Below are 27545 nucleotides of genomic sequence, written 5' to 3'. Positions count from 1 at the left end.
TGATGGAAAAAAAAAGAAGATGTTCCTGGATGAGATGCTTTTACCAGTTGTCACGCTGCTTGCTTACCACAACATCCAGCTTGCCGATCACACTGTGGGCCTTGATGACCCAGTTGACAGACTTGGCACACTTCAGGACCAAGACGACGTCACGGTGCAGCAGGCCGTCGTCCTCCAGAGGCCGTAGTTCCACTATGACATCCACCTGGAAAGCGCTGCAGAAAAAGAGAGGAGAAAAAAGAATTTTGGACTGGTTTGGTCGGCATTCTGCTATCGTGCCCCATGTGTCTGGCCAACTAATTAAAAAGCTGGACGTATTCCCAGAAAAAAGGCAGACATATGCACTACAGACCAGATAGCAACAGAGTGAGATATAGCACAGATACCAACACGTTCCCAGATCTGTGGTCTTCTGGGTGTACAATAATCACTCCTCTGAGGGAGTGAGGAGATTATCTGGAAACCTGAACTTTTAGGCCCAGTTTTGAAATATCTCTCTCAAAAGAACACTACTAAGTGAACAGTACCCCCCTCTTCCTCCCAGCCTTCGTGTTAGTTTCCATCCAAAACAAACTCCACAGAGATTAGTGTGAGCATCTTGACCTCAAAAATAAACTCTGACAACATGTTTTCTTGGCTTTGGCTGCTCACCTGCTGGAGTTGGGGGCTTGCAGCTCGATGATGTGGACCTCTCGGTCTGTGTCGGGGCCAGACAGGACGCAGCCCTTTGATGCCTGTGGCTCCATGTAGCCGCCCAGGTAGTTCAGAGACAGGAACTTGGTATCAATCTTGCAGGTGTCAGAAAACACTGGATCTGAAAGTGGAGAGAAGTTTATGTTACTCTTTGGAGGGGTTCTGCGAGGCTATTTCAATTCCCCGAAGGAGAAAAAACTGCTTTTTGTTACCCATCGACCACAGGGAGGTCAGAGCTAGAGGTCAGCTACAGAACAGCACGCCCCTGCTCACAGAGACTTCAGTAGGGTGGTTGTTTGCTGAAGAACTGATTTTCTGCACACTTCTCTACACATCCCTGCAGCTGGTATTCCCATTGACTCAGCACAAGCTAGGTCCAGACCTGTGCTGGATGAGGTTGGGCATGCTGCGATTGGCATGTGATGTCTTCTTGTCAACAGGGAAATTTATTTCCTTGTGGGAAAACTAAGCAAGCGTCTTTACCAGAATCTCTCCACAATAGCAGGACAATAATATTCATAAACACACTTAATCAACCTTTGAGTGTTTTTTCCTCCGCTTCTGTGATTCTTCATAAATTCGTTAACTGCTAAGAAAGCACCTTCAGAAATAAAAAAGCAAGGCCCCCTTCTCAGCGCCCAGAGAAAACACAAGACAGCTGCTTCCTTATTTGGCAAACAGAACCTCGGACAAAGTGTAAACTGAAGGTTGGCACCTTCCTCTCCGGAACCCCTGTGGCACTGGTGCAAGCCTGGTTAGGAAGCAGAGAGAGAATCTGTCCATCTTCATGAAACACCACTAATGATGTGAAGGAGTGGAAATCCACAGCTCCGCGTAAACATCATGGCACTCTGGGCTCGTGCCAGACCACAGCCCCCTAATGACACAAGCCAAACGCTTGAAGGCTGAGTAACCACTCTGTCCTCCGCAGTAGTTAACAACACAGAGAGAGAACTTATCACCGGCAGTAGTGGAGACATTATTCCTCTCCAGACGTGAGATCTTGTTTTATGTCCGTCTAGTGAAAGATGCTCATTGAAAACAAGATGTCCTGTCTGAGAGCTGATGCATTGTGAAGTCGGATGTGCCGTCTGCTCACTGAGTGCAGTGGCCAGTAGAGAGTTGAGGATGGAAAAGTCCGCTGCTCAGTCATATGTGAAGGTCAATCACAGTCTCCCCTGAGAATCCCCGGTGCTTCTTCACTGTACATACTCCCACCTTACCTCACCTATCGAAAAAATTTAACAGCCACAGTCGATCTCCTGCTTGCCTCTGCTTTTTCCTCTTCACATTTGGTCAGCGTATACGACTTTTACCACACTGTGTATGTACTTTAGGCATTTTTATTGCAGCCTTATCATATAAATAAAAAATAGTAAAACTTTTGAGCAAATTATACGAATGACAGACATTTTCGAGACTTGTATCCAGGGACAAAATACTGTCAGTGACTATCTGCCAACGTGTTTAAATCTAAACTCAACCTTTCCAAAGCCTTAAATACCAAGTTTTATTTTAGAATTTTTGGTCGAATAGCTATCCTGGCTTCATATTTTAGTTTCTGTGACTTCAGCGCCTCTATTTGTCTCACACTTACACATGACCACATATGGAAAACTACATTTAAATGGTCTGAAGACTCACAGCACATCTGGCAGCACGTTAGCATGTGTTTATGTTAAGATTACAGGATTTTGAATATTTGAAAAGTTGGTGAGTTTTAATAAAATGTTTTAGAACTCACCGACACAAACAAATCTACAGTAGACAGTTACCATACAGCAAAATATGCCACACATAAAAAGCAGCATTGCAAGAAGAAATTATTTTCATTATTTATCATCTGCCAATTATTTTGCTACTAAATCAATTATTAATTTGATTTATTAAGATATCATAAAAATAAGAAATACAAATATTTCCACCTTGAGATTGCTTGTTTTGGACTCGACTTAAAGTCCTTCATATAAAATAAAAAACGTTCTGGGTCTGAGAATAGAGAGGACAATCCTGCAAGTCACCATCTTCATTTTACATGGATGAACAAGAAATCTGCATTCATATAAAGCTTAAGGCCCAAATCTGGTCATAACTAAGTTATCCTGCAAACAGGCATCATACTTCTTGAACAGGTGAGATAAACTGACCAGAAATATAATAAAACAGATATTTGTGCCTCGTCATTTGTGAAGATACTGAAGGTAAGATCTTGAGGGTGACAAAGTGATGCAACATTGGCTTGACTTAGCACAAACTGTGACTTGTCTTGCCATGAAAAGAGAAAAGAATGACTTGGGACTTGCATCACATGTATCCCGAAACACAGTCATAAGAGAAGAAAAAGGAGCAAATCCTAACATTAGAGAACTTGGATTTCAGGAAATGTATAAATGTATTTAATGATTGACTAATTCTCAAAATAGTTGCCCATTAAGTTTTTGCCAGTGGATTGAATGATTATTAAAGTCACTGTTTAACCTCTAAAATAAGCCTCTAGCCAAAATACACGAATGCTTCCTGTAGCCTGTGCACTTTATTTTTCCGGAATCCAATAGTTCTTGAGGAGCAGCAACTCAGAATTAACACAGGTAGCCTGTCAAATAGTATAAAAGGGTGAGATGCTTACGAAGGGAAGGAAATTCTTTTTTCAGAGGAGTGCATGTAAAACTGTAGCAATAGCTCAAACACAAAAGCTAAGTTAAGTTATGGGAGCTAAAGGTGGGACAGGGAGGCCTGCCTTGGGGCCAAGAGCTATGTTGGGAATTTAGGGAATCTGGTACACACCTTCTCCTACTTTGATGTAGATGTCTTGAGTCATCCTGAGCTCAGAGAAGGAGGTGACGGCCCTGTACTTCCTCTGGGCCCAGTTGAGGAGGTGCTCATTGCCATGGGGAAGGTTGTCCTTCTGGATCTGGCAGAAGAGGGAGAAGTTTCCTGGCTGAAAATGGACCTCTGAGCCTTCAGATACCTGGAGGGAGGAAAAGACAGGAGCATTAGATGACAAAAAAAAAACCAATTATTTATCAAATACTTAGTACTTCACTTAACAGTATAACTTTTTAAGAGTTTATATTACAGTATATACACACATATACGCTGACGGAAGGACACTCATTCCCGTGAGATTATAAAATGAAGGACCTGCAGACGGACTGAAAAAAGAGCTCAGCCTTTCCAAAATTAAACCTGCTTTTCCAAACACTGGTGAAGCCCATCCTTCACACTCCATCCCAAGCTCCTACAAATATGCTCAGCATATTTTTGCACATGTTCCTCTACACAATAGGGTATCTGGTTTCCAGTGTTTAAACAGTGGACCACGTTGTAGTGCGTCATCGAAAATGTGTAGGTCTGCTTCGAAAACAGCGACAAGGGGAGAGGACACAGACAGATCGACACATGTCAGAGAGGAAGGCTAGTAGGTAAAAACAAGTTAAAATCATACACCAGTGTTGAATGCACATGCCAGGACTAAACTGTTAGCATAAATAAAACGCTTTTTAATATAGTCAGCACAGTTTTTACCTGGAAAATATCTTTTTGCACATCATACATCTCGAAGAATACCAAAGTGATACAAGCTGGTGGTTGCTATCCTGATCCCAGCTGTCAAAAATACACAAAAATGAGGGAGAAGTCTTAAATAAATGGAGGGCAAAGAAGTGCTGATTGGTGTTTGACAGGAAACTGGCATGGCCGTATTGAGGAGGGACCACCCCTTTGGCACTTAATGGAGCTCGGCCCATATGCTTCATTTCAGAGGAGATAAACATTCACATGTGCTGAAAAACGTACCCAACGACCAAAAGAGTCAGAGCACACGGTCTAGACAGTCTACCTCATTTTATTTCCGTGCTTGTTTTTCTTCCTCCCTAGGTATCCTATCTGTATGCATGAGCTGAGACGGTGCTGGCAGACCCAATTAAAACATTAAATCCATCTGAATCCAAGAAGAATACGTAAGACCACCTCTTCGTGATGATGTTATGAAGTTGTCCCTAAATTGCAATCATACTTTAATGATAATAGAATCACATCCCTTCGGGGTGTTTAGGTTTTTCAGACATAACTATTCCAATCCCCTCATGCACAACATCTGTCTGACCTCTGGACGCTCCTCTCGGTGTTCCTGGCATTGTCACCAGAGGCAGTAAATACTGGAGCCTAAGAGACAGACACTGTCGAAGAATTCAGGTTGATTTTATTTTTAGTGTGTTTACTACGACAAGAAGTAACAGAAAGAAAAAGATGGCGAGGAGGTGGTTCCCTGAGCCGGAGAGGAGGGGCTGGGATTTCTTCGCCAACCCTGCCAAGCTCAGCAGAGTTTATCAGTTTAATTGCGGGAATACGACTGTAATTAGTCGCAAAGAATTAGAGGGGAAAGCCTGAAAGCCAAATTAGCTCCAGGCCTTCCAGAGCACTGAAAACCTCAGGAATTTGAAACAGGGAAGCGAGGGACCCACTCTGGGCTTTAACAAACTCTCTCTCCCTCACTCTCTGTCTACCCTGTTGCATGCCCAGTTGACAGACCAAAAAAAGAGCTCTATTTTCCTGCAGGCGCAAAGCCAGGGCGAGAGAAAATGCTGCCGTGCAAATCCATTTTTTTGCATCGGTGCCTGTTTGTTAATTTCCTGGCATAAAATGAGTGAGTTTGAACCAAAGTGGGAAGAGAGGCATAGCCGCCGCAGTGTTTATACTGAATAGTCGGTGCAGCACACTTTTGATGCTCATTTCTCTATGAAATTGCATTTGCATTAAAACCTGCCCAGCAAATGCAGGCGATGGCAAATTTGGCAGCACCTTTTATTTATGTTGAGTTCAGTCTATATGAGTTTTTAATATTTTGTTGTGCAACACACTTAAAGAGGTGCAACAATGCATGTATGAATTGCAGACTGATAAGCACGTCATAATGCAATTCCTACATGTAATGTGATTGAGGAGGATTTCAGAAACATCTGATTAGCCAGAGTTCCATAGGATGCTAATAATGGTGAATCCTATATATATACTTGATGAGCAGCCCAACAAAGCATATCATTTATTTTCCATGCAGTTAAATAAACCCTCTTCATCACACAGCAACAGGAATGATGTTTTCTTCATTTATAGTCACTGATTTGAGAGAGATGTAATTTACTAAGCGATGACGCAGGCATGGTAACTTTATTAAATATTTGAATATTTAAAATGGTGACAGGATTGGTCACGATCTAAAGGTAAATAATGTTCTGCGTTGGTCTAAACATCAGACTGGAAAGTATTTAATCAGAGATTCAAAGTTTGTCGGGCAAAATCATCACAGCTGTCCTCACGCAAGGTCTTCATATTTTCATCATAAGCAAAAGAAACTGGAGAGTCCAAATATTTTTTTCCCTGTCACGTCAAGAGGATTATTATAGCGAATTTCCATTTTGCATTTTCAACTTGCTCTTCTGTTTATAAATATTTGTGATTCGAGTAACGCAGATGGAAGCATATTCATATTTGTGTGTGAAAGACCTCAATCAGACAAACAAATAAAACAAGTTATTGGAAATATTTACACACAAATAGTTCACAAACGTCAGGTTGTTTTCTTGGATCTACGGGGCACTGTCCATAATAGGTCCAGGTCAGTGAAGGCACAAGCTCAGCGTGCAGGATGCTGTTGCTATGCACAATGGCGTTAGATAATAATTGATACAAGTGAATAAAAATGCACGGTGTGCAGATTGTGGAGGCAGAAACACCCTCCATGTTTTCAGTGGATCATGTTCCCTTCTGCACCGAAGACACTCCAGGCTCACGCTCACACCTCTCCAAAATCCTGGCAACAGATGCAAATTAGCTGCTCCCTAACTCTGGTGCAATTATCTTTAATTGTGCGCTGTCACTGAAAAATTAAACAATTAAAAAAAATCCTGCAAAATCCTGCACAAAAATGGATATCTTGACAGTCCAATGTTTGCAGCAAAGGTCTGGTGTCTATCCAGTTCCTATGAATTGCAAGTGGCAGCCTACTGCCAAGTAAAGCATAACCTCACAATAAATGAAAATAGAGCTCATCTCTTATAAAGCAATCTGTATCTGTGACTGCCAAAAACTGCCCTGAAGTTAGATTTGGTTAGCTGTGAAGGCCTTGTAATGTGTACTGAAGTTGAAATACATGAACACAGGAGATTACCTCGACTTTAGAGGAATTCCTCAGACTTGGCAGTTGAGTGCAAACAAAGAATGTAGGAGAAGTTAGCTACATACCATGGGGACTGAAACTCCCGCTTTCATGTACATAATGGTAGAAACTCGTGTACTTGTGTTTGTAATGGTATTTGCAGGCAGGCATGTTACTTTACAACAACTCACATAGTGTTCTCAACAGCTGTCTTCACTAATATGAAAATCAGTCAGTTTAGTATTATATATGTTTAAAGTTCTACTGTAATGCACATTTCATCTGTAAGACAGCACAACTCTTCATTGTCTTTTGCGATAAAAGCACATCTGCCAGCATCGGAGCGATCCAAAACATCTAACAGTATGTTTCCGGCCCTTTTTCTGCCTATAAGCGTCAACATATTACAGCCATGTGTGCAGTAAAAAGGAACAGGCCTGCCAAATGTTTGAGATCAATTATCATAGAGCTGTAATCCTCGCACTGAGCAACACCCTGAGCCTGGAAGATGGCAAAAGGCTGTTTGGAAATTAAGAGGTGTTGCAAACAGATGAGGATGATGGCAAATGCAGAGAGGGATGATAGATAATATGAGCATGCAATGACTCTCTGGTGATATGAAGTGATAAATGCTTTTGTGGCTGATTAGGTCTAGGCTCTCTTGATGGGATATGTGAAGCCGAGTGCGCCGCTCGCTGCGAATGAGCGTGTGTTCCTGTGAACTGGCAGGCTGTGTTGTGGAGAAAACAATACCATATGTCTCAGCGCCACTCTGGAGCGTTTCTCTCCCATTCCTGTCTCCATATAAAAACCAATAGTGGCTACCCATGGTTTCCATTAACAGTTAGACTGAGGAGAGCGCTCAGCAAAAGAACTCAGACTACAAGCCTTCAACTAATGAAAGAAATACAGGAGTGAAAGGCGAAGCTTGGCAAACAAACAATAGGTAACACAAGCCAACAGCAAAACTACAGTGTTGTTCCATCAAGTCATAAAACATGTGATCCAGATGAAGCAATTCAAGCTCAGATGCAAAACCCCAAAAAGAAATATATACATTTGGCCACAAAGTCAACACAGTACACTCCCCACATGTGTCTCACTTGGTATGCTAGTGTCCCTTGGTAAAATAACATTTGGCCTGGTTTCAACGTTCACATTACATGTCATTTAAGACTCATAATGATTCCTGCCTGCTGCTGACTGACATGGAGTACTGCAGAGAGCATGTTTTACAATAAAAGTCTGGATTCTGGCATTTTAAAAAGAAGGCCAGCGCCCAGTGGCCAACAGCAACAGTGTGCTCAGCGTCTCTGAAGCTTTTCCAGGCAGCCCATCTGTGTCCACGGAGCCCAGAGCAGTGGAAGAGACCAGGAAACAAGGACTGGCAGGATGGATTCAGAGTCCAATTAGTCCCAGGAAACAGCCTCTCCAATGGAAAGGCAGTGTGAGGGAGGTCTGGCAGAGCGTTTCTGTTCTTAAGTGTTAAGCTCAAGACCAGTTTTTTCGACTCTGTGAGTCTAAGCTTGCAGCACAGCAGCTCCTCCACCTGAGAGTCACGGATCAGAAAGTGTGAGAATTGGCACGGTGACACTGAGATTTCTGCATCCTGTGGTCGGGGGGAAATATGTCCTTGTGTGGCCTGATGCGAGTGTTTAATTTTACTGACTGTTCACTTAACCCCTCACCTAAGTCATTGTTCAATATTAGTGTAGTGAAAGTGTAAGGAATGGATTAAACATTGTGTTTATTGGCTCTCGTGCAATCTTTGATTGTTGCATGTAAAACTGACAAGGCAAAGCCGTTCCAGGATGTGATCAGAGTTTAGAGTCGTTAGCAGCTCCCTCCTGCTCCTTATTGGATTTAGCTAAGTTTACACTGCAGCAACTGCAGCCAACCCAAACTACATTTGCGAAACACGATGGTTGGTCCTCATCTCGATGGCCTTATCTCTCATGTAAAACGAGAAAATGTTCAAGTAGTTAATAAGTAGTTAAGCTAAGTACAGGGTTATACTCCTGATAATACTTTAACTAACTAGCTCTACATTGCAATACAAACATGATGTTTCGGTGCTAACTTGCCCACTACACCGTTTAACTTGTACATAACTGTTCTTTAAGCCACAGTTTTTTAAGCACAATGTCATGTAAGTCATCAAAGACCCTTTTACAAGGCAGCTTGAAACTGTGAGAGATGCATTGCTTCTCCTCTGTATTGATGGATGGTCACTCTGGTAGCAATGTCAATCACAAGGTAGCCACACCCTAAAGCATACCCTGTTTTATTATCCATTCTAACTCCAAAAGGGGTCATATTTTACTACAGACTTAGACAAATAAGTTATTAGGAAAAAGTTTACTGAGTTAATGAATTAAACAGAGTCATTTTTCCATAAGCTTACATACAATGGGAGCTCTTGTTGAAACCAGTGGAGCTGCCCCCTGCAGGCCATTAGAAAGAATGCAGGTTTAAGGTACTTCGGCATTGGCTTCATTTCTCAAACCTTAAAGCTTCATCTATATTTTACAGAGTCAATTCTGGTTGAGATTGCTTTTTTTAAACAACTGTGGCTAATGTTAGGGTCTATAACAAGGACCTATAGTTTGAAAACGTACTTTGAATATTGAGTGGTCAACACGTCACTATCATAACTGTAAACATATGTGCCACACAAGAACGGGAAGCCTGACAAGCACAGTGACAGTAATTCAAGGTGGCAGGGCGTAGCGAACAGTCACCTGTAATCTATTATTGAAGAAAGGAGTGAATCTTAACAATGAACAGTCGGCTGGTGGTGTTTGTGTTGTGTGGCATGTTAAGGAGGTGTCACTGTGGAGAAAACCTGAGAAGAGGAGCAGAGTCTGGGACTCCTCTGTGTTACAGCCAGTTCAGTCAGGCTGGTGGATAAGATACCAACAGCTTGCACTGCCAGCGGCTCAGTACTGTCACTCACACGAGGAATACTTAACACCTAAATGGGGGGGGGGGGGTCCCCACAGTCAGTCAAAACCATTAGCTCAGCGTGTTTGACTGCAGGGCCTCCTTCACTTTTAACAATCCCTTTATCTCTTCTCGCCCCACTTGAAAAACTTCAATTATGTGTCAGACAAGTAACATGCTGAAAGGCAGTTAGAGAAAGTGAATATCTCAGTTTTGTCTCAGAGAATACGTTTATGCTCCAGTCGGATGGATAGTTGAGCAAGTGTAGCAGCTACTGTAAATGAATCTAAGGGATTAATAAAAGACATGCTCGTCTGTTACAGAGATGTATCTTATCATTTAAAAAGTACATCCAGATCAGCCTCTTCTTCATGCAGGATTAAGAAGGGAAACTCCTTGCTCTGCAAAATGTCCAACATCATTAGACACTCAGCAACCGCTCTTCCTGGACTGTATGCTTTAGTGATGGTTGTCAGCTGTTTTCTGTCTGCCACCACTGACAAGGGGAGACATTTACTGTGATGCTGACCTGCTGGTCTCTACAGAAAACACCCATCTCACGAGCCACACATTACTGCAGCTTTAGAAAACAGATGCACATCCATCTCCATGACATGTATCTGTTTCTCTTGACACGAGAACATAACTAGAGAGAAAATACTTTAAAGGAGTATTTTGCGCCCTCCTCATGTCTTCACTCACACACAATGAATCAAAAAAAAGGTTTTTGGTGCATTCCTGTTCACTTAACATACTGGTTATTAGATTTTTTAGGGAGAAATGAGTATAAAACAACCCTGTTCTCGAACAAAGCAACAATCTTTGGTGTAAAGCGTCAATGCAAAGGCGATGATTTATGAATATGTCAGCTTGATGAAAGTGATGTCAGATAAGGCCTAAAAAAGTTTTGTATGGCTGAGAATGCACATATTAATAATCTGGCTGTTCTAAATGTCACAAGGGCGGGGACACTGAGAATATGTAAGTGGAACACAAGGCTCTTTATATAATAAGTGTGAGTGTGTGTGTGTGTGTGTGTATGTGCGCGCTCAAGCATTTATGTGCATGTGTATAGATGAGCCTGTGCATAACACAAGGATTTTGTAATTCATGATTTTTTTCCTGCGTGTCACATTGGCTTTCACGGCAGGATGTTTGGCTCATGAGAAGTAAGCAGGAAAACACCGGACCGCATATGGAAAAAATTTGTGTACCTGATACTGCATTCTTGCAGAATGCTGTGGTGTTAACTTACAATTGAAAAAGATTACGTCTGGGAAGCCAAAAAAATACAGAAAAGCCTTTGGAGCATATGAAGGCGAAAAGAGTTTTCATCGCAATATTGTATAGTTAAGCCAAGGCCGAAGCTTCTGGGTCTTATTTTACTACGATTTTCTCGTGTGATACACGGCCTTTGAACAAGGGCACTGAAGCAGTCTGTTTTTAAATTTTTTATTAAGTTTCCCAGTGAGGCTCCATGGTACCTTTACTAAATATGGCTGGCTCTCCAGGGGACCAGGCTCCAACTACACTGGGACACCCCTCACCAAAACATTGTCTCTGCCTCCCCCATATGTACCCTTGTCCCAATAAAGACCTCTGCTGAGTTATTTCGATGTTGTTGATGACTTTAAATACATGAGAATTAGAACATTAAAACAGCCGTAAACAACTGCTTGCTGCAACAACACACAGCAGAGTGATGTTGTCCTGAACAGACAATAAAGTCATGTAAGTGCATGTGAGTCCCCCTCCGTACTTTCCATGTCTGTTTTTCAACAATATATCAGTTCAAACAGCATGTTAAAATGTGTTTCTGAAAACATTTAAAGCAAGATGTAGGCTATGCAGAAGCAAAATATTTAATATTTATTTATCAAAATGTAAATAGTATTAAATGACATGACATTTTATTTTTTCCAGCTTTACACTGTACATGTCTGTACACTGTAACAGGCAAGTTGTAACCTGTATTACTTTTTGTAACCCTTTACTGATTTTATGACTTTTCTCTTCTCGCGCTCAAGCATGTCACAGATGTACCATGTAGACATCTTTAAAGTAACCTTGTTGATGTTACAGTTCTGAATAAACTGCACCTCAGATTGGACTACGAATGCAACTATTGAGATGATCGTTATTTACAAACTATTTTGCATATAATCCAGAATTTCAGTAAACATCTGGAGGTGAGAGATCAACTCCTTCCTCAGCAGAGCTTTGGTGGTTTAGTGTTTGCTTCCAAACATTCCCCCCTTGTTAGGGTTTCTGTGGTATACGGATACGCCCTGTCAGATTTGAACAGCTGCCAAGCTATCAACAGGACTGTTTGGAGGAGGGGAGGGGAAGTGGGGATATGACCCTGTGGTTATGGAGTGTGAATAAAGCTGACAAAGCACACTCCATCTTATTGGATAAATACCTTTTACACCATGATGTGGAGGTGATACTGGTTTGGCTTTAGCAAAATGATGATAGTCCAAAAAAACAAAACTCTTAGTCAGCAACTACACTCAAATAATTATCCTCTGAATCATTCGATACACACCAAAGAATATCAGTACTAATCAAACTTGCACCAACCAAAACCTAACATGCGTATGCAGAGATTATTGCCTTGCTTCAGTGACTGCACATGCAAGCTACCACGATCAAATCCTGGGAAACCTCTCATGGAGTGTGGAAAGGCTTCCGCTGCAAATTTATACCACTTTCAATATTTCTCAGAGAGGAAGACTACTGAATGGCTACAGTTGAGCCTGTGAGGAAATGAATACACAGTATTAGGAAGCAGGATTTAAAGGCTTTTAATGATGCTGGACTCACATGAAAGGTATGCCTGATGCCCAGGGCAAGGTTCTCTGTCTTGATCTTCCAGATCAGTGGCTGGGGGGAGTTGAGCACGAAGGCCAGTGGCTTCTGGTGGCGCAGCAAAGACTGGATGGGTTTCAGATGCAGCTCAACCTGGAATAGCAATGAAAAAAAAAAAAAAAGGGATTTGAGTCATAAAGGAACAACAGACATCGTACTGAGGAAGACATAAGGGCATAAACAGAGAACAGTGAATACAAGATCACAGTATGTAACATGATCCCATTTCACACAGCTACAATACAACAATGTCAAAGCTTTGATTTTCTCATGTTTACTGAAATATAACTAAAAATATCAGGCGATACTGCTTCTACCCTGGTGTGATTGCAGTGCTATAATGTTGTAGATTGTTCTTTATCAGGCGTTGTGGTTGTTTATGTACTCACTTAGCTGATAAACTCACAAAGACGGCATGCTGTGTTCTCCCTAAAAGGCACTTGCTTTGCTCTGATATGTACCCTCAGTGGGATCTGAACTTTCACACAGTGGAGTCTTTGTTAACAGAGGAAAAAAATAGTAAGTGGCGGGTCTCTGTTACCATCTCTACAGCATGCAACTATGCCTTTGGTTCTCAGGCAGCCATTAAAATAGATTTTCACAGTCTGGTAGTCAGACGGGGAAAACAAAGTCGTTGTTGATGTTTTGGGACCTAAACTGTTGTGATCTTGGTTCAGTGTTGGACCTGTCTGGACCATTTGGACCGAAATCTAGTCAGGTGGTTCATGGCCTGAGCATGCACTGACCTCAGAGTCATCTGAGGAAAGGGTTTCAATCTTCTTCTGAAAAGATAAACATTTGAAATACTGCTATAACCAAAGCTAACTCAGAGAGATGAGAAGTGATACTCTTGAGGGTATGGTGGTCTTTGTGACGCTCTTCTTTAAACTTCCTCCACTCTGTATTCCCAGACTAATCGCATTAACCCCATCCTGCGTGTCAGCAGTAGACAACTGTAAATTACTAATTCATCCCACAAGGATTCACATTATATGACACAACAAGCGAACAGTAACTTAATCAGTCACAGCTCACAAAGATATTGGCTCTTCGCTCTTCTCAATAAATACAGCCTTTGTACTTCGACTGAGGCTAATAATGGAACGAATTATCTGTAATTACAATGATGGAGATTGTAAAACTGAGTTGACAGTTTAATATTAAGTGTGTTTGAATGAGTTAGAACCATGAAAAACTGAAGGGACTATTCATAGCAACAATTTGTTTGAAAGCGGTTATAGCACATATTCTATCAAGACAAAGATCTACATCATTAATAGAAACCATTACCATTGTTCTGGTGTAGTGCATTTTTTATTGCACAAACCAAACCACAAATCAACAGCAGCATCAACAAACAACACTCTATTCTTTTACGCTGATTTTTTTTAAGTAAATTGTTTCTGTGATGGTCTGCCATGGGTGCTTAAACAGACTAAATGCTGAACAGAGCAAAAAAACATTTTCCACATTTCTCTCTTGTACACTGATTATTTCCACACTGTGAGTAAGGTTGAATTCTGAAACTTCCAAATCTGTTCTATCACACATCAAGAACAGTATTGTAAAAAGTGTCAAGAGGTGAAAGGGTTATTTGGCAACTGTGGATTTTACTTGCTACCATTACCAACAAATGGTAAGCTAGTCAGTTATATTACAATAAAGGTAGGGTTGGCAATGTAGCCCTAATAGCGGATGTATTGCTAAAGCGATTAGTTGCATGCAGTTCCAAGTTGCATGAGAATGGCAGCCAAAACGTAAGAAATGCTAGTGTGCTAGCTTGACAGCAGTGCTATGTTAATTATTTTTCATTCATTGTTATAGTCTCAGGCTTTCTCATACATGTGAATGAGACATAAGGTAGTTGGATATGTTTAGCGATGACAACAATGCACTGCCCTCCTCTTTGGGAGGGTCAAAATGTAGCTTATACTTGGTGGTTTCCCAGATTGGTACCACCCCTAACTTTAATGTCAGCCCCTGAAGATGATCAATTACATTTCTGAATGTTATAGTACAACATTAGTCCCCGTTTCGTTCTTCTTTGTTTTTTACAGTAGTCTCGTTGATACGCTCTTTGCATGCCTGTGTCTCGACTATTTGCACAAAAGATAGTAAAGTAAAAGACTCCACTCCATATCATTACAATGTTTATAAAGATAAAGACTTTACTGTATCTTTAGCTGTACAAAAAGACCAACAGATGGCTGAGGCTGAGTCTAGATTTAAAAAATGCAGGTGATCACTGAGATAGCTCGTTTAGAAGTTGAATGTGAAGCTCAGTGATTGCCTCACAAGCTCCTGTGGCTTGTTAGAGCAAAGTACCTACAGCTGGTCGATAGGAAGCAATACACCAAATCTTCCAGTTACGTTTTAAAAGTACGCAGTATCTTTTTGGACCTTAAAATCTCCAGAACAAGCTACCAATTGAATCTTAAGCTGAGGGGTTTTTTTGTCAGTTGCTGTTTCCAAGATCAAGAATGAAAACTCAACAATCCCATATTATCTTGTTCAGTGCTACTCAGACCACAGAGTAGAACCATGCAATTTATTTCACAGATACTAATCACAATTCAAATTGCCATATTGGTCAGAAGAATAGTAATTATCATGTCAGTGGGAAAGATAGAAGAAACACTGATCTATATATCTCCCTCACATCCACACTATGCCTCTCTGAGCCAACTGCATGCCAGACTCCTGTCTCCCTCTAGAGAGATCTATTCTATCCAACAAAAAGTGATTTTCATTTTCTGGCAGATGCTCCGTGTTCAAAGACTTGTCACTGTGATGCTGCATGAAGCGTTTAACAAGAGACATCACCAGCACAGACAGAGAGAACAGGAAGCATCAAAGCCTAATTATCAGTCCTCCACAGATGTAACCCTGGAGGAGTGCAACACAAATGAGTGTTTAGAGAAGTGGTCCATGAAAGTGCTGCAAAAATCATTAGAAAGTCCCTCTGAGACGGGAAAATGGAAGAAATTACCGAACAGTTATCTATGAGACAAAGTGGTTGGTGAACCAAACAAGTAGATCAGAGACTCAGGACTCACTGCTCTCTCTAGTTTTCTTTTCTTTTCTTTTTTTTTTTTGCATATTTGCGTCTTCCCCAGTCCAGACTCTGGAAAAAGTGTGTGCATTGCTCCTCTGAGAATAACAACAACCAAGATATAATCATACCTGGCTTGGCTTTGGGGCCCTGGCTTTGAGAGATGGAAGAGGCAGACAGATGAAGAATGAGAGTGAGGGAGAGAGTTGTAAAAGACGAGGAAATTAAACCCAGACAGAAACATTTCCAGAAGACGTGAGTCACCTGAACACATAAACACAAACAGAGCGCTAAGGAGAGGAAGTGCCAAGCGGCGCTGACGGTGAAGAAGAGAAAACTGTGGTAACTATCTGCTGTTTAAAAAGGTTTAGCAGGTAAACAGAGATGATACCGAGCTGTATCTGACAGAGCTGGGTTGCGACATCTAAGCGATGATGAGGCTTCAACAGCAGCTGGTGTGCATCTCTGCCCACAGAGTTGCCGTCATAAAGTTTGGTAAGACTGGTGCGCATAGCAACAGACCCTGTTACACAGCAAGGGTGTCGAGAGAAGAGGTGCAGAAACACCAGTGCCTCTAATGGTGTTTGCAGGGATCAGGTGGCGCTGAGTTGTCCCTGGTGCTGCTACCTTTATCGGACCCTGCAGAGAGGGTCCGTCGGGGACAGGAGGCCACATCTGATTGATTATCAGGAGGCTGGCAAAGGGATTTGGAAGTCCAGGGTCCATTACAGTTATAGGGCGAATTTGCCAGCAACCAGGGATGGAGACCTATCGTGTTACTGAAACTACACTCCACACAAGGGACGACAGCTGTAGCAGGATAAGCAAAGCCCGTCACAGAGCATACCATTAGTGTTAGTAGCATGTGTAAACAATGGAAATGCTGAAAAGAAAACAATGGAGCTTCAACTTTATGCTCTAAATCAATTTCAACAACAAACACAGTGCCAGCTGGAACAAAAACCCAAATGACAATAATCATATACAATCCTTTATAGTACAACAAAGCCACAAGGGTAGATTTAGAACATGCCAATGTCTCTGACAGTGTAATTGTAAAGGCTGGTTTGTTTGTCCTGTCTCAAGCATGTGGTTGCAATTTTATGACCTTTAGAGCCAATCAAATCATACTAAGTTTCAAAAGTGTTGCATAAAACACTCTGCATGAACACTGGAAAGTGATACTTTCATAGACAAACATTGACACCCTGCAGTCAGAGCTCAGTATCAGGGAGGCTCAGTGTCCTTGCAGTTTCCTTTATTGACAGAGCTAATTAAGAGCCCGATGATCCCTGCTGATTCAGAGAAAACCCCAAACATCCTTTAATTAGGCAAAAAGTAAGACTTATCTAGAAACACACTCTCCCTCCCAGGAAATAACAATCACAGTCAATGACATGAGGCAGAGACATTGTGAATAACAATGACTGGCTGGCATGTTTTAAATTGGAATCAGTGAGGGTTAAAATAGATCAATATCCAAGGAGCCTGGAACATTTTAAAAGATGAAAACAAACAAAGCCTGGCTAGGAACTGAAAAGTCATGGCTTCAAGAGAAGAAAGGCACAATGCCTGGGACCAATCATATGCTGTTATCTGATGTGTGTGTATGTGCGTGTGTCTTGTCTGTCTGGATCTTGGTTCTTTCTGGATCACTGAGGGTGTACAGAGGAAAGCCAGGGCAAAAGAGCTAAATGATGGAGGGGAGGAGGACCAAAACTTGTTGACCGCTCTTATCACTGCCACCCACATATTTGAATGCGATGGAGATGCTACCTGGAGCCTTTTCCCTGAACTGTGATGGTAATCAGTCTGCACTCGGCTCTGCACTGAGCTGCAAGAGGCAGCCTGAAAAGACGTCAAAGCGAGGCGGGACCTCTGGATAGCGATCTTTCAGTGATATGGCAGAATGGCAGGACACGTTGGAGAAAATAATACAACATGGAGGCGGGGGGGGACCGGGTCAGGAGGAAAGAGCATGATTACACTCTGATTAGATTAAGTCTTACTCAACTGTAAATCCATTTTTCTGCAGTGGTAGTTTCTCTCTGTTGTTCGACAATTTTTAGTTTCAACTGATTATGTTGATATTGTAATTTCATCAGCCTGTTAAGGCACAACAGCCACACAGGCAGTTTATCAGCTGGAGCCTGATGGTGTTAGCCCTTGCTACATTTAATTTGTGATTTGAGTGCGTCTTTTGATACTCTGATTACAGACTACATACATTGTGCTATACTGCCACATGAAAGACACTTCTTTACATTGTTTTTATTTTTGTTAGGCTGAACCAAACAACCCAGTGGGTGATTTTGGATAGCAAGCCACCATTTCATAAGAAAAAGAGGCAGGACGGTCGTGGTATGTACAGCTTGGCATTTATTGTGACTTTTATATATGCTTCCTAAACAATGGCATAACACTGCAATAAGAATTATTTACCATCCTTGTTACATGGCAGTCGAGTTCATCCTTTGTTTAGAAGGGACAAGGCGCTCCCTGACTTCACTGTCTCCCAAATTTGCAGACATTTTCGGCTGTTGTTCTGCTTTGACTTAGCTGCTACATGCTGCTAGCTGCTTGCGTAAGACGGTGGTGGTGGGTCACATACATAGCATGTTGTTAAAGCGTCAAACGCCTGTTCCATCTGCCATCTCTCCAACCCATCACATTTGATAGATGTTCAGTTCGCTATTATCATAGAATCTGGAGTGAAGAATTTTTCCTAGTGAGCAAAAGCTTTAAGGCATTCAATAACAGTGTAAGGCCAAACAAAAGCCTGAAAGCACGTTGAAAATAAAACTTAGCTGGCTTTGTGTGTGCAGTGTGTGTTGTGTGTGATCTCCACTCGTATCTGACATTTTGCTTTTGCCAGATGCTTGTGCCTGGTGAGCTCCTCCAGCTAGTCACTCACACAGCCGAAGATATCTGCGAATTCCAGCTGATAAAACATTATCTGCTCTGCCTCACCCTGATTCAGAGCCAGTGACTGTGTTTGATGTTTGCCTTCGGTTAAGCTGATTAGAGAAAGATGGGCGTTTCAAGATACCGCCGGCCCCCTTTGTTTATGTTCTACACTATCGCCCGACTGTATGCCCAGACGGTCCTCTTTTTTTAGTTGCTCATACTCTATAGTTCGCAGCAAGTGAGGAACAAGGTGTCTAGCATAGTGCCAAGTTCTGCATTAACACACGTGTTTGTGGCTGTTTAGCAGGGTGCAAAAGGCCAGTTCAGTGTGTGACCAAGGGGAACATATGGAAAAATGTTCAAACTTGATACCTACGCTGTTGAACCAAAGCAGGGGGAGCTGAAAAGAACACTTCAGAATGAGGTCATTGTTTTGGTAGAACTTAAGTGGCAAAACACCAACACCTTCAGGTCAATAGTCAACCGACGAAAATATATTTTGCCTTCAAATCCCAAGGGCTTTAAAGCTTGGACGAAATTTGAGCAGCAAGTCTGGTCTGCAGCGTAGCTCACTCTGACTGTAACTCTCATTTGCTCTCTTCCTCTAGAAGATTAGATCTTTTTTACACAATCTAACTGAATATTGTAAAAATGAGAAAATTATTCGGCCATAATTTTAGGAAATCACTACCCGCCAACGCACACAGCCAACTTGGCACTTCAGGCTTAACTATAATTTGCCAACCCAGAGCAGTAACTAGTTCTATTCCAGGACACTGCCTCACAGCCTGGGCCGTCTTTCCGTCAGAAGCCCCCATGGGTATAAAACAGAGAAGGGGCTTCTGTTACTTCTGTTAGGACCACGGGAGCTGAAGAAATCATCACTCTTTATTTCAGACAAATGCGAATAACACTATCGAAGTTAAGAATTATTGTCCAGCCGAGCCAGTTTCAGAACTGGTCATTTTTTGGAACCGGAGAGTTATGAATCCATGAAACAAACAGCCCACTGTCTAAAAGACATGCTGAGTAAAAATCCAGAGTATGATAAAAAAGGACATCATGAGCTTGAAATGGCAAAGCGGCTAAGTAAAGCCAGCCAACAAATCTACCTCATAGCAGTCTGTCAATGCTGGGTGGGCAATGTCTGGGGCAGGTTATGCTCTTACTTACTAAGTATCATAAAAATAAAAATCCTCTTTAATTGATGAAACCAGTCTGACATTACACATTATTTTATATAATAATATAAACATAAACATCTGTTCTGGAAATGACACATTTCTCCTGAACAATCCAATCCAAGAAATTAGTTTCTACCAAGATTAACATTCTACCAAGTACCGACATGCTTTTGGGTTGTGAGGCTGTTCACAGTGGCAGCACTGCCACACAGTATTGTCGCACATACCTTTGTCACAAGTATTAATGGACCCAAAAATCCAGTATCTGTCGGGCATTATTTTCTAGTTCCCAGTAATTAAACAATAAGGATATATTCACCTGCTCACATGTGGGCATTATGGACAGTAATGGGGGAGTTAAATGCTGCACTTGAGCACAGTTGCTGGGAAGTCAAACTTGCTTTTAGTAATTTGATATCTGTGAGGAAACACTTGCAAAACTAAGCTGAACCAAATTCATTATTTGATGTTGACACAAGAGGGTAACAGCTGTTGTTACTTATTACTTTAAATCAGCAGCACCTGTATTGAATACAAGTGGTTTTAAATATCAGGTTATCTGGTATACATCAAGAACAATAAAAGAAAATGTAACTTATTCATTACTTGCTCCATTTTAGCCTCATTCTTACAACATTACACCTCTTTTAATAAAGTACAGACTGCTGTTCTACTTTTACCTCAGCAGATTTGAACACATGGCTTCTGCATCACCAGATCCAAAATATTATTCTGGATACTTCTAGCCTTAAGCTACTTAAATGAATGATTAGCATATTTTCTCATTCTGCTGTGTTATTCTATGGTGACTGCGTGCCCTGTAAATGTGAGCATATGCCAGATGAAGCACTACGCACAGTCACTACTAAGGTGTTCTGTTGCACTTAATAACTCAGCTTTGGTGTGGAGATTGGCCAGTAGCCAAAGTGTGTATTCTGAGTCAGGTCCAGCTGTGCATTTCTTTCTGCGGATTACAGTTCATACCCTTTAGTTAATACCCATACAGAGTGGGTTCACTGGTGCAGGCAGGAAACAATTCATTGCTCTCACGTCTTTACTGAAAATATGGACAAACTGCAAACCACGACTTTCACACGTGGATGTGAAAGAGATGTGAAGCAGGCCTCACACATTGCAGCTGCAGGATGTGTGTCTGCTTGTGTGTGTATAAAACTGTCTGAAATTGACCATGTGATCCTCTTTGTCCACATTAGTCCATGCACACTATGTGCAGCAGCAGATTTATTCCCAACCTGGTCAAGGCTTGACTTTGCAGACACTTAGTAAGGAGTCACTTGGGCACATCGTGTTCTCCAGCAGCCCCTGAACCCAGACAGCCAAGGACCAGCCACAGGCACCTCCTGTGCTGCAGGCCATCGTAGAAAACATCCAAATACAGCCTGCTCTGTGGCCCAGACACCACATCCTCCCCCTTCAACAGAGGTGAGGAAGAGAAAATCTACATAATCACAGACTGACCAGCCACCTCTCTGCTGACTTTGAAAATAAGCAAAGGATACACATGCCAAAGCAAACACAGGAAAACACCAATTACCGAGAGTGAAATCAATTTGCAAGCTCCCACATCTGACACCTCCAACAGAATAAAACACTAAAATTAAAGGAGTAGGGGTTGTTTTGTTGCTGAGATTTAGATAAGATCCATTACAAAAATCATGTCTCATGTCTACAAAATTTTTGTATGGATTAAACAAGAATTTTTGTCGATTTGAATCTGAATTCAAGACTTCTAATTTACTAATCCAATCCAGCAATCAAATAGTCAAATAGTAGAGATTTATCATATTGTGTCATCCAACAATTAAGATCAATTCTACTCAAAAAGGTCTCAAGTACAACCAGTAGAGGGTTGACAACTGAAGACAGGACCAATCTGGGGGCACCAGGTGAAATAGCAGTTCTCTGATTTTGAGTTTTTTGTTCTCTATATATCTGAAATTCAGTTGGGTTTTTTTTACATTAAATAATGTAGAAAATTATTGTTTAAACAAACGTACTAAAGTTATGTCCCACGTCTGTTTTTCTGTTGTTACTATGATCCTTTATGATGTCACTTATTATTCTGTGAAAGCCCGAGCTGTTACTAAAGATGCTGTTTTCTTTCAGCAGAGCTGTTCGCCCGTTTCGAGTGTTGGTGCTAAACAGACATGTTATCAAGAGTGTTATCAACTGTTGAAAACAAAAGTAAACAGACATATTTCTTACAATGTCAAACTATTCATTTAAGAGGGTGTCCCTTGAAGGCCTTGAGATGTTTTCCAAAGAAGTTATTGTTTACCTGGGTCAAACTTATCAAAGACATCTTAAGTCTTAACCTGAGACTTCAGACAGCGACCATCCTTTGATTGTTTGAAAGTAAATGACTCCAGCTGTATGCATGCATAGCATTATTTTTGTAAAACTATGAGTGATTGGCACAAACTAAGCATACTGGCGGACAGAGGAGAAATGGATTATGCTGCAAGAGCAGTTTGAGAAGTTTATGTGGGCGTCTTTGTTCACCAGGAAACTGGGATGCTGTTAAATTCCACTTTAACTGCTGTGAAATACATTTCAGACATAGCCGTGACAATCAACGCTAATTTTCAATGGAATATTCCTTTAAGGAAGAGGTTGTTGAAGTTCATGTTCAATCTTCCACTCCACAAGATAAACCTCCATGCTTTCCTTGTTTTCAAATACAATGAGGAATAGTTTTCATGCTTGTGTTGCTGAAGGGTAAATAATAAAGAGCGATGAGCATGCTTATTCACAGGTGAGAGCATCCTTGCCCAAATGTGGCCAATGATGTTAAACATGTTTAAATCCCTTCTCCATTTAAAGCTGTAATTCTTTTTCCACTGAGGGATTATCACCTCCCGCTGTCACGAAAGATCAGGGGCAGATCGTGTCAATGAGACTACAGTCTGATGCACCGTGTGCCCTTAAAGCAGCCTCGTTGAAGACTGAGCACTTAGGAAGAGGCTGCTTGTGTCCAAGCAGGCCGATCTGTGCCCACAACTCCAGGTGGAAATGCAATCAAGAATCAGAGAGGGAGTGGGCAGAGGGGATCTTATCTTATCATGAGCAGAAACATCCACTCACAGAACGAACTTCAGCGAGGCCACCTAATCTCACCCAGAGCCGGAGTGACCTTCTCCAGCCAAGGCCGTAGGCAGGGGAACCGACAGCTGGGTTTCTGCCTCCTCCACAAAAGTCCTCAGTTGACCATGGAGGTGACGGGTTACCAACAGCTGGATAAAGTGATGTGAAGAGATGGGATTCGCAGATTCTCAAACTGATACTCCTACTATCCATTTATTCACAACAGTTATGCTGTGAGTCTACAAAGAAAAAAGAGTCTATAAAGAGGACAAATACCAAATAAATACCCATTTTTAGCTGCATAAATTCAGCACAGAGCCCAAAGCTAACAATTAAAAATTCAAGTCTGGAGTTGGAATTTGTTTAATTTAACTGAAGCACTCGCCTGTCTGATTTAAATCCTTGAAAATAAACTCTGTAGAAGACAGTAAAAATATTCACCTTGGACAAAATGTACAAAAGCATACAAAAAAATCTGCTCTCCTGCCAGACCTCGTCAGTTGACAGCGTTCATGAACCATTATTTGGTCCATTGCTACCAGCAGGAAGGTCACATGAGAGCCAGTGAAAATAAGATTTAACAGCTTGTCTCGTCGGTTGTGACAGCTTTTACAGCTTCAAGTTTCAAAACAGAAAGATCTTTGTCATTTATGTCAAAAAATATTCATGTATAGACGAGAGCTATATCTAATGACTGTTTTCATTTTATATTAATCCAAATGTACTCATCACAATTTCCAAGAACCCAAGGTAACGTCTTCAAACTGTTCCTTTAATCCAACTAGCCCAAAACCCAAAGATTGACCCATTCACTGTCGTAAGTCACGAGCAAAAACAGAAAATCCTATGGTAGATATATGGATGAGAGGAGCCCATGCTCACTTTGCAATGCATAAGTATGAAAAAAAGCTGTGTTGTCATAATTAATAATAGGAAAGAATCAGTAAATAACAGTGATACTTTTGTTTCTGCAATAAAACCTGCAGGACTCAAATTAAACAAAAGAAGTTCTTGTTTTTGTTCCAACGCTTTGTTCACACTAAAACATTTCTCAATAACAGATGTGATATGTTTCGCAAACATTTTTTTTTTCCACTTTTAGAGTTAGTTGCCCACGTCCATGTCAAAAAAAGTTTGTTAACTTGTTTTTTCCTTGTATGTGAAACCAATTAGTCCATTTATTTTCAATATCTGCTACTGCTACTGGTTATTTCCTGCAAAGGCCCAGTATATGCAGACACTGTAATTAAATAAATATCGATGGGGGAGATTATCAGCTGGATTACACTGTTTGTAGACAATGAAAAGTTGAGTTTAGTATCAGGCAGGAAAAGTGTTTTGAATATTGCAATATTTTAAACCTATTTTGTTCCATTACAATGCATTTTTTATGTCTTTTGTGCAGATGTCTTTTGCAATGTCAGTGCTGAATCCACTGCTCAGCCCTCCACAATAAACACTGTAATCGCACAAATTAGACAAATCGGTCCTGCGCTTTAAATACTCTACATCACATTGTGTGGAGTAAACATGAAAGATTACAGCAAAAGACTCATCCATCTATCATTAAAGTTCATGCAGCTTCAGAACAAACAGCCACTGAAACCAGAGGGATTTCGGGCTCATGCAAAATGCTCACACACACAGCCTTTCTGTATGTTTAGCTTTGGCAGGGTTGGAGCTTATATCAGCAGTAAAACTGCAATGGCAAGTCTATACATGCTGCTTTTCACACTGCTGTGACTGAGGGGGTGGGAATTCGGGACAGTTTAAAATCCAGACGCAGCGGTTTTTCACAGGTCGTGAGCTCATGATTCATCCTCCAACTATTGCTCACTTTGAAAAGTCCTGCCATGAGACATGCTGTACAACACCTGAAGACAGGGAGTGGTTTCACATCAACTTTAGGAACGGTATCAGGAGATGAGATGTGCTGACAGTTTGAATGAGACCAACAAAGGGATCTTAAAAAAAAACAAAAAAAAACGAGGAGGCTGGAAAGTACATGCACAGCCATTTGAATGACTAACAGATCACTGTAGTGTTATTCACCCTCTGGAAAGTCATGGTTAGGTCAGGTTAGCCTGATTATGAGGTCTGAAATAGGTTTACTTTGATGTATGTAATGAATACTTTTAATACAGTCACGAAACAGGAGTCAATAGTTCACTTAAATAATAAAATCAATTAATGGTACAAACGCATTGCCCCATTAGTAAGAAGGTTTAAATGAATGTTAGCTGCACATGCACAGCCCGCATGTTGTTCATAAGCTACAAATTCCCATACATCTAAGAACCCGGACTAAAGTTTTGGACAAACTTCTCTTGTAGATTAGTGATTTTAAATGAAAACTCGTGAGTTTTCCTGTCATATCAAGCAGCAAAAAACTCAGAGAATTACTTGTTTGAGTAAATCTTGCACGTCCCAGTCTGCATGCACACATGACAATGACGATTCTGAAACAATATATCATGCAGTCTTGAAATGAAATTACTATAAACAGTGTCACAAGGCAGGAAAAGAGTACAAGCAAACTAGGAAGAAACTTTCAACTTTACAAATATCAGCATGTTCCCGGTGTGCAAGTGTGTTAGCCATTAGCTCACCAAATCACCAACTAATCCTGAGATAATCCTTGGCTGACAATGCTCTAAATGGAGTGTAATTAAACTGTGCTTTTCTAGTCTTACCGACCACATTACAACACAAGACTGCATTCACCCATTCACACACACGCGCATACTGGTGGCAGAGGCTGGCTGTAACGGCTTAAAGTCTAATCTTAACAGTTTTTATTGTGGAGTGAATTATGGTGGTAGAGAATAGAAGTCAGGATGACTCACTTCTGCCGGGGTGTTGTCTGGTCCCTCTGGAGCGTGTCCTCTCAGGTTGATGATGTGGACCTCCTGAGGGAGACTGGTGGTGCCTCTGCTTGCACAGCCTGACAGGGCAGTGAAGCTCTTCGACGTGGCCTGCACCGGGTGTCCCGTCCCCACTGGCAGCAGCTCACACGGGCTGCGGAAAAGCGGCCCTGCAGGGAAGACAACAACATTATGTGAATCAAACACTACAGTATGTGCAGGGACTCAAATGCCAAGTCGCATATGATGTTGACTCATTCATGTAAATAATGTATGAACCCTCTGTTATTGTTTACCGTTAAGAATATAATTTTAGTGTCATCAGTACAGATGGATGGGGTAAGATGTCACTAAAATATTGTAGATTCAATTTGCATTTGTCGCGGTGTATGCACACCTTCAAGCAGCAAGCTGTGAACTTTTTCCCAGTCCTCTAAGTTGTCGTGTCGTTTTTTCCTCTGTAAAATGTCGTCTGACCGCCATAGGCTGAGTAACATATCAGACATATAATCATTCCCATAAGGTAATTTCATCCACTCTTATTTTCCTTGACTGGTCAAATTTGACCTTCTTTAATCTTTACACTTTGCACTCCTGTAACTAACCATTAGCTGTAGCCTTCACTAGTAGCCTTAGAAATGTGACAAGCTTCTGGAGAATTTAAGGAGCAAAAACCTGCCAGCTTGGTCTACTTTAATGATTCAGTTCATACTGTCCAACTCTCCGTGTGTCATACTGCATGAGGCAAATCACTGAACAATCTAAATCACTAAAGCAGACATATTTGATTGCTATCACAAAGCTAGCAAGCAGCAAATCCCTGTTCTGAATAGGTCACGTCAGGGAAGTTTTCTGCATTATCTCTCAATGGGAAGGCCATATTTCATATTATTGTACTTTGAGGCTAACTTTTTTGACTTACAGATTACAATGTTCATTGTGTCTTACACTAGCCTATCCAAAGGGACAAATAGTACAATAACTAATCATTAATTGATTTATTTCATGTTATAATTCTCCAAATAGTAGGGATACGTGATAATTTAGCTGCTAATGTATTATTGTTACAAAATACAATTTTGGACAATAAATAAGTCTGGTAACGGGGAGCGCTTTCTCTAATGTACTTCTGCGACTGAGAAATGCTGCAACCTGATTCTCAGCCCACACTGTCTGTGCTCAGGTTGCATTGTGGGTAATTTAGGCACCAGATTTTGACAAGGGAAAGGAGTGCATGGAATAAGAAGATGTTATCTTGGGTTCTGTTGAATCAATTTTGATGATAATAATGATGAAGGACCATCTGATTGTTTTTAAAAAGAAAAAACGACTGAGAACAAAACCTCTATACCTTATCATTAGTACTTCTTGTTATGAGTAACTGTAGGGATGTCACGACTATGCCTATGTTAGACTATTACATCTGGTAATCTTGTACAGATAAAGAGTTAAAGATGAAGGTTTTCATTTTTTTTTGCCCTGACAAAAGCTATTTAGATTGTCAAATCATTTTTTAATTATTTCTTTTAAAATATTGGTGTTTTTTGTAGGTTTGAGTTGGACAAGTTCAAATAATATTCACCAGAATTTAATCAAAATACCACCCTTCAGAGATTCGACTACAAACAACACAAACATCGAAATTCAGTTTGTTACACAGCTCGGTTTCTCGTATCTGTCCGGAGTACAGTAGTGATATGCTCTCATTTCAGTCAGAGACGTCACAGCAGCAAAAAACAGTGAGTGCGCCCGGTCGATCAAGCAAAGCAGCT

General features: G+C 41.1%; 1 protein-coding gene across 1 annotated transcript in view; it reads right to left on the bottom strand.

Moving 5' to 3' along the window:
* The window catches only part of tgfbr3 (transforming growth factor, beta receptor III), a 72060-nt gene that overhangs the window by 24653 nt on the left and 19862 nt on the right, over positions 1-27545 (bottom strand). Inside the window, exons 3-7 of the mRNA XM_037114635.1 lie at positions 25756-25943; positions 12617-12754; positions 3478-3661; positions 652-814; positions 68-215 (exon numbers count right to left, since the gene is read on the bottom strand). Of these exons, the coding sequence (XP_036970530.1) occupies positions 68-215; positions 652-814; positions 3478-3661; positions 12617-12754; positions 25756-25943 (821 nt within the window). The remainder of the gene's footprint in view (positions 1-67; positions 216-651; positions 815-3477; positions 3662-12616; positions 12755-25755; positions 25944-27545) is intronic.

This window comes from Acanthopagrus latus, chromosome 11 (genome assembly GCF_904848185.1).
Source record: "Acanthopagrus latus isolate v.2019 chromosome 11, fAcaLat1.1, whole genome shotgun sequence".
NCBI lineage: Eukaryota > Metazoa > Chordata > Actinopteri > Spariformes > Sparidae > Acanthopagrus > Acanthopagrus latus.
Note: the sequence above shows the minus strand (reverse complement) of the source record. Positions and strands in the feature narration are given on the sequence as shown.